Source organism: Danio rerio, chromosome 13 (genome assembly GCF_052040795.2).
Source record: "Danio rerio strain M-AB ecotype USA chromosome 13, GRCz13ab, whole genome shotgun sequence".
Classification (NCBI taxonomy): domain Eukaryota; kingdom Metazoa; phylum Chordata; class Actinopteri; order Cypriniformes; family Danionidae; genus Danio; species Danio rerio.
In genome coordinates, this window is record NC_141033.1 from 41724704 (window position 1) to 41738013 (window position 13310).

Sequence of the window (13310 nt, forward strand, 5' to 3'; positions counted from 1 at the left end):
GTATGTGTATTTAACGGTGTGATTGCTTTGTTAGAGCAGTTCATTCATTTTCATTCAGCTTAGTGCCTTATTTATCAGGCGTCGCCACAGCGGAATGAACCGGCAACTATTCCAGCTTGTGTTTTATGCAGCGGATGCCCTTCCAGCTGCAATGCAGTACTTGGAAACACCAATACCCTCACACACACACACTCATACACTACTGCCAATTGAGTTCATCCAAGTCACTTATACGGCATGTCTTTGGACTGTGAGGGAAACCGGAGGACTTGGAGGAAACCCACGCGAACACAGGGAGAACTCCACACAGAAATGCCAATTGACCCAGTCGGGACTCGAATCAGCAACCTTCTTGCTGCGAGGCGACAGTACTACCCATTAAGCCACTGTGCCACCTTTGTTGGAGCAGTTTATCTGAATAAATGTGAACACTACCATCTGAACTTTGCTTTGTACCATACAAATTAACTAAAATTGATTAAAAGAGGCAATTCAATCCACTTCTAGTGTGGTTCAACCTAAATGTGAATGCAGCATTAATCCAATGACATCCGAATTAACCAAAAACAGGACATGATTTCAATAAATGTGAGTTTTACAGTAGTAATCAAAAATGTATATTTCCAGGGGTCTCCGGGTGTGCCGGGATTGCCTGGATCTACAGGCCGCACAGGTTCACAGGTAAGGCCTTGTGGTCATTTGGTTTAGCTAAATAATAATCTTTTTATTACTAGTTTTGTCTCTAAACAAAAGTATGCCTCATGCATATTCCTCTGAATCCAGGGAATGAATGGCAGACCAGGAGCTGTTGGGCCCCAAGGACAAAAGGGTGATCGAGTAAGTATAATTAAGTGATAATTTCTGATTTAATCATTTAAAATACCATAAAGGGTATTTAAAATGAAAATCATATTTTAAAGATAGAGTAGATATTGCAGTAGTTTTATCATCTTATGGTGCAACACAAAAAAATGTGTGTGTGTGTGTGTGTGTGTGTGTGTGTATATATATATATATATATATATATATATATATATATATATATATATATATATATATATATATATATATATATATATATATATAATAACTCAAATATTTTGTTATGACTTTTAATTTCTGGTGGCATTTTTTTGCATAAAATAGTCATTTTGTGTTCTCCTGAACTTTACGACAGCAAATAATGACAGCGTTTTACGTTTTCAATCAATATTTCTTTAAAATAAAACACTTTTGTTGGGTCTTGCTGTCATTATTTACAAGTTTGTCATAACAAACTAAGATGAGCCATTTTAATGCTTTAAAATCCTATGAAACTCCCATAAAAGTGGTCTATTCACACTATCAGTCTTCTGAGGCCACATGATTGGATAGAAAACATCTTTATCATTTTACATATTTGGAATATTCTACAAAAGAGTACAAAAATGACTAAATATGAGTCTGATATTTTTCTCTCACTTTCCATAACAGTAAAGTTGTCTGACCCATCTTCATCAGTATGAGTTACACGCACTGTCTGATAAATGACTGGAGTAATTCTCTCACAAACAGTTGGCTGGAGATAGTGAATATGCCGCTCTGTGTTGGATGAGCTTGCGGTGCACCCTGCGGTGTTGCAGATATACACCAGAAAGGGAATAGAGGCATTTTTCATTGGTTTTCATCAGCTGGTCAATTCCGCTGAAAGGCAACCCAGTAAAACCAGGGGGCATCGAGCGTGTCCTCGAAACTTACAAAAAAGTTTTATCTGAAAGCTGTTATTATTCACACCATTTGCTAACATCGGCCCTAACTCTCGGTGCAATAACATACTCTGAGAGGAAAAGTTTGTGTTATGCATGTAAAAAACAAGATGTCTTTTTTTTTTATGTACCAGGGCAGCGAAGGACCACCGGGCCAACCCGGACCTCCTGGACCCCCTGTAAGTTCTGGTGCTCATTGCAAATGTTTTGATGACTTTGTGCGAAATCTAAAGATGTGGAAGTTTAAAGAGTGCATTTTCTGTGCTAAGAAAGTATGGAAATATTATTTTCAACAGGATTAGTCAAAGTTTTTTCATCAGTTGCCACATAGATTACATTGTTAACGTTATTATTATTATTATTGTTATTATTATTATTATTATAATTTTTGATAATGCAACAGTATTTATCATTTATGGAAAAACAGCCTCATGGTTGACTCTAAATATTAAGATGATGAAAAAGTATTATTAACAACAAACAACAAACATATAAATGTACACCAATAAATACAGGTGGGAAATAAATATTTAACACATCACCATTCTTCTCAGAAAAGGTGTCATTCACTTAAAATTTCACTGGAAATTGGTAATAAAATCAAATAGGTAAACAAGCAAAAATCTAATCTAATTAGTTTACAAATGAAGTTATGTGTAATAAAAATTAAATGACCCAGAAAAAAGTATTGAACACATGAAGAAAGGGAGGTGTAGAACGGCAGTAAAACCCGAGACAGCAGCTGAAATCTTGCAGTAGTTATTCTGCAAACCTCTGCCCTTTGTCATTGTAAATTAATATTAGCTGCTTCAGTCTTACATCTACATTATCATGATGATGAAGATGAAACCAGACTGGACATTTCAGCAAGACAATGATCCAAAACACAGCCAAGGAAACTTTTAAATGCTTTTAGAGAAAGAACATCAAGCTGTAGAATGGCCCAGCCAATCACCTGACTTGAATCCAATATAAAATACAAAATAAAGATCAGATTTAATAGATGAGACCCACAAAACCATCATGATTTTTACACTCTGTTGAAGTCTGACCCATTGTCTTTACCATAACAGCTCATTTTAACCATGCACAAAGTAGGAACAATTTAACGTCACTACATTACAGGTTATAAAGCATGTAATGCTCTAATTAACATATTTAAAGCCATGCTTTTTAGCTGGAGCTTATGTCTCAGATATCCCAGACACATTGTGGTGACATTTGAGACATAGCAACATTTATTTATATAATGTACATGTAATCGTCCCCTCCCCTTTTTTAGAAGAGGGCGGTGCCTTTACAACTCATGGCTCTGTTACTCTAGCAGTCGAGGCTAAATACACTACCTGACAAAAGTCTTGTCGTCAATCCCAGTTGTAAGAGCAACAAATAATGACTTCTAGTTGATCATTTGGAAAAGTGGCAATAGGTAGATTTTTCCAATGATTTATCTGTTGAACCACATCCCAATCATCACAAATACTGCAGAAGACGTATTGTAACCCACATGGACTCACAATTCTCACAGAAATCAGTCAAGTTTGGTGAAAACTTTTGGTTTGGGGTTACATTTAGTATAGGGGCGTGCAAGAGATCTGCAGTGGATGGCAACATCAACAGCCTGAGGTATTGAGACATTTGTACTGCCCATTACATTACAAACCACTGGAGATGGCAAATTATTCAGCAGGATAGTGCTCCTCATACTTCAGCCTCCTCATTTCTCGTTTCTGAAAGCAAAGAAGGTTAAGGTTCTCCAGGACTGGCCAGCCCAGTCACCAGACATAAACATTATTGAGCATGCCTGTGGTAAGAGGGAGGAGGTACTGAAGATGAATCCCTACAATCTTGATGAACACTGGGAGTCCGGCAAGAACGCTTCCTTTGTCATTCCAGATGACTTTATTAACAATAGAGTCATTGCAGAGATGTGTGGATGCAGTCCTCCAAGCTCATGGGAGTCATACACAAAATTAACTGTTTTTCCACTGAACCATGACTTTATGTTCTATACTGTGCATTATTTCTGGTAAGTGGCAAGACTTTTGTCTAAGCAAAAACAGACCTTACTGTCCTAATTAAATAATTAAAAATCAAGGCATCATCATATTTTATTATTTGGCCTTTGCCTTTCATATAAGCCACTTCTGATACCAAACAATCAAATAGAAGTCGAGTTATTATTTGTTGTTCCTAAAACTTTGATAGGCTACAAGACTTTTGTCAGGTAGTGTAAATTCATCCATTCATGTAAGTCTTTTAATTTTAAACTCTTAATATTCATTTGTCAGTTGATATGTTAGTGTCAAAGACGCACAAAGTAATATGAAAAGCACAAAAATATCTCAACGTGTATTATGTAAAATAATTGCTTGTATATCAGTATGTTATATCTGTAAATGAGTCTCTTATTTGTCTCTTAGTCACATCTTGATTTTGTCAAGTACGATGCAATTCTGGATTAACATGCATGTTGATTCTGGAACATCATTTTAATTATAAAACGTAATCCATACCTATTCCCTACCCCTAAACCCAGCCATAACTGTAAATTATTCCCAAAATTAAAGGGGTAATAGTTGGATAAAGATCATGTAGAAATGCAAAAAACTTAACCGAAAGCCTATACATAAACAATAAACATATCCCTTAATTCTGATTTTCTGATTGGAATGTTATTCGAGGATCAACATAGATGTTAATCCAAGAACAGGTTCTACTTGGTGAAATTAGGTTAAGGATGTTCTGTTCCTAAGATGTGTCATGCATATCTTCTTCAAATTGACCAAATGTCAAATTTTGTAAAAAATAATAATTGTTAGATTTGAAGATAAGAAGTACTGAAAACGGACCTAAATTTGTCAATATTGATGGATGGTATGCTTCGTGGTTATGAAATTAAGGCTGTCATTTCAACCCTAACCTGATTTTACCAAGTAGGACATGATCATTTATTAACATCTATGTTGATCCTAAAACAACCTTCCAATCCGCCAATCAGAATTAAGGGATGTGTTTACTGTTTATGGCGTATAAGGTTAGGTTTATACACTTTTACATGATTGTTATCCAACTATTTCTCCTCTGGAATTTTGGGAATATTTACAGTTATGGTTGGGCTTAGGGGTAGGAAATAGGTATGGATTACATCTTCCAACAAAAATGATGTTCCACGATCAACATAGGAGCTAATACAGGATCACATCGCGCTTGGCAAAATCAGGATGTGCAACAGAACATCATATTAACTTCAGGTTGCTTAGGCCGTACTCACACTAGGTATAGTTGCCTCGAACCGGGCCAAAGCACGCTTGTCCCCCCTCCCGTCTCCCCCGACGGCCGGCGCTCACACCACAAACGGGCTTCGGCACGCTTACGTCATCGCTGCTGGGCTGTTCAGTGAGAAGCGCTCTCTCACTCAGCAGCACAGAGGAGATTTCTCTAGTTTTATCGTTTCAGTCGTTTGATATGCCGTCAAATATTTTGCCAAACAGTCCTTAGGGATGCGGGGACATGCCGTCAGATATTTCGTCGTACAGATCCGCCACTTTTGGCGCTCATAAACAATCATAAAGCCCTCGTGCTGCAGGAATGAGGAGGTCTGCTGAAGGCGCACAACTGTCGTGAAGTGAGGAGTTTGCGTCTTTAATAAACGACGGCAGTTTGCGTTCACTGAACAGTAATAATTAATAAATCTATATGAAACAGTCCCTTAAAGTCACGTCTCGCTTTCAGTTTCGGGCTTTGTCGCGTTTTGCACTCACACACAAGCGTACCCCGCCAAAGCCCAAGTGAACCGGGCTCAGGCACATCTCTTCCAACCGGGCCAGGGCCGGCCAAGTGAACCCTGCTTGAGCCCGATTCAGCGCACTCACACTTCTCAAACGATCCGGGAAACGGGCCTGGGCACGGTACGGATGGCATAGTTTGAGTAGGCCCTTATTTTGACCTGAGCCAGTGTGCAACCACCTAAAAACCTTGTTTGTTTTGTTTTGTTTGTTTAAGGGTGCTCCATATTCAGAGGGCAACGGGATGAGCAGTATCTATAAGCTTCAGGTAAAGCCACGTCATTCAAAACTTCCAGTATGTGATGACATTTATTTATTGTCTCTATATTTAAAACCTGTGTTAATTTTTGCAGAACGGAGCAGCTAACGGAGGTCAACCCGGACCACCTGGGCCTCCGGTATGTGTTACATTTTTTAAATGATATCCCACATAAAACAGTTGTTTTGAACTTCACCCACCGCAGGGACACTTTTAATGAAGTTTAAATGTCAATACACAAAGAAGCGCCATTGATTCCAGAATCAGTATTCGCTTTAGCTGCTGTCTGCCGCTGATTTGAAGTTTTATCCTGCGTGATGATGTGAAGGGCGGATCACGGCCACACAGACACAAATCTAAAACTCAGACAATGACAGCAGCCCAAAGGGAGAAGGCCAAAACAAACCCATTACGCATAGTCAACAAAGTAACTGTTTGTATATAAAAAAAAAAAAACGGTTAATTGAAATGCAGCACTTTAACAGGAGGGAAAATGAAATGTATATAAATATATATATAAGTGCTGTTCTGCTCAAGCAGAATCATCCGATTAGCTTATCAACGCTGCGCCACGCACACTTATCTGCTCTATATGTAATGTGTCCTTTCTTTCCATGAAGAACAAGAGTGTATTCCCTCCTGGGCCATTTTTAGCCGACCGCCCAGAACTCAGGAAAATGCTAAACCCTTATCAGCAGGTGTGAAGGAGGACAGTCTCCTCCGGTTTTCACTACAATAGTCTCAAGGAGCTCCTTACAAGTCCCTCAGGGGGCTTTGTTTTGGTTTATCCTCAGCTGAACCTGTTAGAAGTGGGACGTGACGCCTTGCTGCGATGACAGGAGACTAAACACACTCTGACAAAGCTCACTTAAACTTCATTTTGACAATCAAGAGGCTTGTGGGGGATAGAATGATGTTGCAAAAGCGTATCAGCTCAGTGATGTGCTAAAGGGTAAAATTAGCTTTCAAATGTAATATTCAGACTTGTTTTTGGGGGGAGGAAATGAGATAAATTGGAGTCTGTTTTGGTTGTCAACTTATAAAGTGGCTCATTTTGTCTCTTATCTTTCTGGGGTTTATTTTTTTGTCTAATGCCGCTGTGATACAGAGATACAGATTCTAGTACACATCCCATGCTGTGTGCTGTCTGCATAAGCAGCTACCTTCTTAAGGCTCTTGTACTTTACAGCAATATAACAGTATTGGCATCTTAATGTTCATTTAGCATTACACATCAATATCTGCCATTTTTCTCTCTGAGTAGGTTATGTTGTAAATATTTTAAAATCTAAAAAATATTAGGAAGATAATTTGGAACCAGTGCTAATGAAAAGGGGATACACACTAATGCAGTTATCACCACTATTTTGTAATCACTATAATTGCTTGAATGTGTTTACTGTCATGTCATGCCATTCTAATCCCCAGAGACTCATCTTCAGAACACAAATAAAATATTTTAAATCGAATCTGAGAGCTCCATCATCCTCCATAGACAACAATGGTCACGTGGTAGAGGTCTGCGCGGGACAAATTTTTTAGGCTCGTTCTTGCAAGGTTTTATTCCACACCCGACCACTCCCGCCGTATATTTAGTCTATGTTCACCTGCTCCCAACCCGACCTTTCCCGCTAAATTTAGATATGGTCTCTAAAATCTCACATTTAAATTGGGTACTACCAAAAGAGAGAGATAACAGACAAAACTGTAGGTTGTGCAAGGATTGTAGGCTAAATGCGAAATCGTTAGATCGCCCGCTACCGTTCAAATTACAACAGAGTTACTGACCGCTATCGCGTTTCATTCAGAAATGTATTCCTGCACCGCAAGAAATCTGGTTGGTTCCCATGGCTCCCACTGTACAGCAGTGGGTATACGGACCTATATCATGTCGCATTTAAAGTCCCAGCCATATCACCCTGCTGCCTAAGACTGGTTGCCTACTAAAGCTATGTCTGGTTAGAACCTGAATGAAAGACCACATGGGACAAATAGGTTGCTGTTGGAAGTGATGTTAGTGAGGCCAGCAGGGGTGCTTAACTGGTGGTTTCTATAGATCCTAGTGATGGTAACACTATACTGTCAGTGAGCACCATTGTTGAATGAGATGTTAAACCGAGGTCCTGACTCTCTGTGGTCATCTCATTGCACTTCTCGTAAAGAGCAGTGTAAGCCCTTACCTACCATGGCCACTTAGTTATCCCCATTTACTAAACTGGCTGTATCTCTCTCTCTCTCCTCATTTAGGGAAAGTATCAGTAGAGCACAACAAAAGCCATTATTGATAATTACGTATTTAAGGTGAAAGGAATATGAAATAAAGCATTTGAGGTTCTTACTAGAAAAACGATGACATCACAACTGAGATTAAATATTTGTTTCAATATTGTCTGTAATGTGTTAGTGGAACGTCGTAGTGGAAATATGCTGTCTTACAATAACTTTTAACACTCACATGCTTCGATTTGCATTTGATTATTTAATTTATGTATACCTAAATACAATTTAACTCAGAGTTTATATATAATCATAAATAATAAGAGTTCATTTAATTATTTTTTTTTGTTCTTTATTGAATCTATGTATCTATGCTTCTAGATTGTTTCCTGTATTTTATGCATATGTACTCCTCTACAGAATCATCCTAATCAATTCTTGAATCGCAATTCCTCTAGATTTCTTCCAAATAGTTATTCAACTCATCTTGTGAAATTGTATTCATATCAGATTATATAACGCAGAATAAAAAAAATATCGCAATGTTAGATTTTTCGGTAAGACTTTACAATAAGGTTCATTAGTTAATGTATTTACTAACATGAACTAATCATAACCAACACTTGTACAACATTTATTAATCATAATTGAATATTAACTAATGCATTATTAACATTCAAGTCCATGCTTGTTACATTAGTTAATGCACCATGAGTTAACATGAATTAACAATGAACTACTGAATTTTCATTAACTAAAGTTTATTAAGATGAGTAACTACTGTAGTAAATGTATTGTTCAATGTTTGCTCATGTTAGTAAATGCATTACTTAACATTAACTAATGAACCTTATTGTAAAGTGTGACCGATTTTTCTAATATCCTGTAGCCCTGCTTGGAGCTGCTACTAAAGAAAGCTCCATCACCTCAACATTTCAAGCGTGATCGCGGAATTGTCAAATAGAGTTGATTCTTAGAGCGAAGTTCATGAAGTCTTTGCATCTCTTGTATAGTTATGGCAGTGGAAATATCTATTTGCTAAATGTTTAAAGCCCGTCTGTAATGAAGTTTACGGCCCTTTGGCCGCTGAGAAGGAGGCGGAGAACCGACTAAGTTTTATAAACTTTATTTATAACAGGGACGGCAGCTCCTCACACAGGTATATCCACTTACGCAGCAGCCTCATTCCGTTCCTACGGCTCTCGGCCCCACTCCTTCGCCACACCATCATCATGTTCATCTTTTCTTAACTTCCTCCATACTCTTTCAGTTTCTCTCTTAAGTATTTATAACATGGTGAAATTCATTGACAACACAGGTTTGCTTATGAGTTCCAAAAACAAAAGTGGTATCAGTTCATTCTTAATTTGAATTTCAACCAAGCAAATTTCCCTTTCCTGTGATTGTTGTCGAAACTAATCTTCCTGTTACACAGAAACTAATCTTCCTGTTACACATTACAGTCCAATTCAAACTCACAATCCTGAATTGCAAAAGCTCTGATAACATTGTCATGAATAATCTTTGCCTTTATGAAGAACTTCAATTGGAATCTTTCCATTCTACAAAAAGCTCAATCAGAAGCTCCTCGCTATGTTCTGTTGAAACCGTTCCCTTGAGCATCTTCTGTTTGCCAGTTACTTAATTGCGTTGCTATTTGAAAACAAATCTAACCCGATGTCATCCAGCTAATTACACAGATTGGATTAACTGATAGCCCACATAGAAATCAAGTCAAATAAGGTCAGGCTAATTCTGAGCTTTTCTCTTTTCCAGGGACCCAAAGGAGATGAAGGAAGGATGGTGAGTGTTGCTCCGACTGTGATTTGTATCGAATGCCCTTCTATTCCTCTGGATTGAGAGAAACAGGTCTGGCCAGCACCGGTTTTCTGGCCAGTCTCCATTAATCACAGCTCCTGGCTCAGAAGTAACCCGAGAGCAGCCGAGCGCGACGGTTTAGTCACACAGCATTCGCAACAACAATAGGAATGATCAGGAATGGCGCCTAAATCAAATTTCCGCCGCATATTCCTCCGCCTGTGGGAGATGTTGTGAACGCGTTATACACACAAACCAACAAAAACCACACACACACACACACACACACACACACACACGTCAATGAGGGACTCCTACAATAGCAACAATGCAACTCCAGCAGCCAAAAAAGCTGGCACTTTCTATTCTCACGGGGGCAATTCAGATATTTTTTATTTATTTATTTTTTTTCCCCAAACATTTTTCAGCGGCATGCTAATTTGACATTTGAATAAATGGTCCCAGCAGTCTCTGGCACGGTGCTAGAATTGCCCCCATCTGTCTCCAGTCGATCCTCTTTCTGGTCCCATGTAGGTCTGTGCTCTGTAATACATGGCGATCTACACGTGTGACAATTACTGCCGCAATCCGTCTCGCTGGCTGGGCCCGTTAACGCAGTGCCCGCTACTGCCCGTCAATAGCGACTGAGGCGTGAGACGAACATAATATACGGCACTTCTTCCATGCTTCCAATCACTATGGGTGAATTACGAGCTGCTCTGTTTGCGACAAAGTACGTGTGATTTATAAACATGGCAGGCTGAATGAAAATGGAAGGAGGAAAATAAATGCTTTGTCGGGACGGTAATGCGACAGAATTAGAGTTAACGTGACGCAGTTGTCAGGATGAAGATAAATATGTGCTTTTTAATTGAAATAATCAGTGACAGGCTGGAGAAATGGCATTAGGTGTTTCTTGTGCATGCGTTTTGCAGTTATATAGCAAAATAACACATTACCTGCTCTATTAGTTATTTTGGCCTACAAGTTTGGGTTTTGTGCAATGAATGTGATGGGAAAGCTTTGTAAAGTAGTCTTTGTAGTCCAAACCATTCATTAATTCGTTAATTTTCTTGTCGGCTTAGTCCCTTTATTAATCTGGGGTGGCCACAGCGGAATGAACCACCAACTTATCCAGCACGTTTTTATGCAGTGGATGCCCTTCCAGCCGCAATCCATCTCTGGGACACATCCACACACACAGCCTGCCAGATTCACCTGTACCACATGTCTTTGGACTGTGGGGGAAACCGGAGCACGTGAACGCAGGGAGAACATGCAAACTCCACACAGAAACACCAACTGAGCCGAGGTTTGAACCAGCAACCTTCTTGCTGTGATGCGACAACACTACTTACTGCGCCACTGCGTCGCCTAGTCCAAACCAAATATGGGGAAATCATTTACAGATGTTTACTTAATGTTTAAGGTAATGTGTGTGTAAGGTAGCATTAAAAATGGACTTATGTGGCATATATGTGTGTGAATTGCACAATGCATACATAAAATAATGTATATGTATAGATGTATATCCATAAATATATAGCCATACTGTAGCTAGCATTTGTTGCATAATAGAAAGTAATTATTAGTTATTTGGTCAAACTATGGAAATCAATCCATTGATCAATTGACATTGTCAACATTTCTCCTCAAACAATTCATAGTTTTAATTTTCTGTTATTAACCTGGTATTTAAGTTTTGTTTCTGTGATCACAAGTGGACAACACTAAATCAAAAAATATATATATGGGCTATAAAATGTTTTGACCTTCCGGAGAGATTTAAAATAACATTTGACTGGTTTGCTTTTGTAGTTAAATACTCACATTTAAATGTATTTGAACAGCCATAAATGATAAGTGACTTTATACCTACAGTCCAAATTCTTAAAGATTGGTTTACACATGAAACAATTAAGTTGTCCTAAAGAAATTTAAATAATTTTGTCATTTTAGCTCATTTTAAATAAGTAGTTTGAACAAGCAGCAATATAATTGCTTTGAGTGTACGCTGTTGAACATGCTGGATTCCACACAATCAATTTGAAAGAATTAAGGCCCAATCCCAATTTTATTTTTGTACCCCTTCCCCTTGGCCCTTGAAACAGAATGTGAGAAGGGGAAGGGCTTCACATTTTACCCCTAAGAAATGAGACTACAACCTGCACACATCATTATGTCATCGTGATTACTTACTATATATAACATCAGTCGATTGCGACTGCTGTAGTGGTTCCAGTTGGGATTTTTTTTTATGTTTATCTTCAGGAAATCACTGAAGGCATATATAATGTTATCATAACGATATAATTTGGCAATAAGTTCGCAAATACTGTGCATTTACACTGGCCATGTTCATCTATGTAAACACACAAGAAAAAAGTTAATATTATACCAGACACTGTAAAAAGGTCATTCCCAACCACTAGACTTTTCTGACAGGGTATTCAAGTGTCATCGAGTGTCAGATGTGAAAGTATGTTGTAGAACTGCTTTACAGGAGTTATTATTATGGATTATAGATAGTCAAATTTAGCATTTTTTATAGCTTTTTTTAAAGCATGACTGTAAAACACAAACACGGTCATGAATGTATTAAACAATGTGCGTGTTTGTTGTAAAGATTCTTAATAATGACAAAAAAATACTAATTTGTGCATCTCCTGACCTCTGTGTGTAGCCATGCCGCCATTGTAGATAGTGTATTCTAGGAAATTTTCCTAGGAAATTTTAGCCCATCCCCTAAGCCCTATACGCATTCAAGCTAAAGATAATTTTGACACCCCTACCCCTTCATGTGAACATGGAAAAATAGTAAGGGGAAGGGCTAAAGCCTTGTTTATACTCAACAGTTTCACCATTTCGTCATCACTGTGTTTGCGGAGATTCGCTTTGAGTGTGCACTGCATGATTTCAGCTGGCAGAGTGCACAAAATATTTTGAGACTCAATGAACAGTTCATGTGGCGCCGCATTTCATATGAGTTGAATATGAATCACTTTGAAAAGATTTTGTCTGAAACAGGTGCAGACATCTTTATAATCTGCCCATGCGTGATCATTGCGATAACCAGATGACCAATGCATGTTGGCTAGAAATTGCAACAGCCATGGGAAAGGAGGAAAGTTTTGGTAAAAGTTTGGAAAACCCTGAGGGATATGTTTATTAAAGCCAAAACTGATTATTTAATTACAGAAATTAAACTTTCTTAATTAAATTATTTTTCCACCATTCGTTTTGAATTTAAAATGAATCAAATCAAAATTTGATAGCTGAAAAAGAATATTTGATTCAGTTTACAACATAGTGATACCCTGTTTTTCTGGACTTTATAGGTGACAATGGTTTATTCTTTGTATAATAAAAAAATATTTATAGAGCAACCCCTGTTCTGTTGTCATTAATATTTTAATAAACTTTATTAGGTAAAACTGTCCGAGATATGAACAAAAGCAAGTGATGCATTAAAGTTAATTAAAA

The 13310-nt window shown here is 38.0% G+C and overlaps 1 protein-coding gene across 4 annotated transcripts in view; it reads left to right on the plus strand.

The window, feature by feature from the left end:
• The window catches only part of col19a1 (collagen, type XIX, alpha 1), a 306597-nt gene that overhangs the window by 245116 nt on the left and 48171 nt on the right, over positions 1 to 13310 (plus strand). For all 4 annotated transcript variants that reach the window (NM_001442495.1, NM_001442496.1, XM_087278424.1 and 1 more), the window contains 6 exon segments: positions 628 to 681; positions 784 to 837; positions 1880 to 1924; positions 5751 to 5801; positions 5887 to 5931; positions 9786 to 9812. In NM_001442495.1, the coding sequence (NP_001429424.1) occupies positions 628 to 681; positions 784 to 837; positions 1880 to 1924; positions 5751 to 5801; positions 5887 to 5931; positions 9786 to 9812 (276 nt within the window).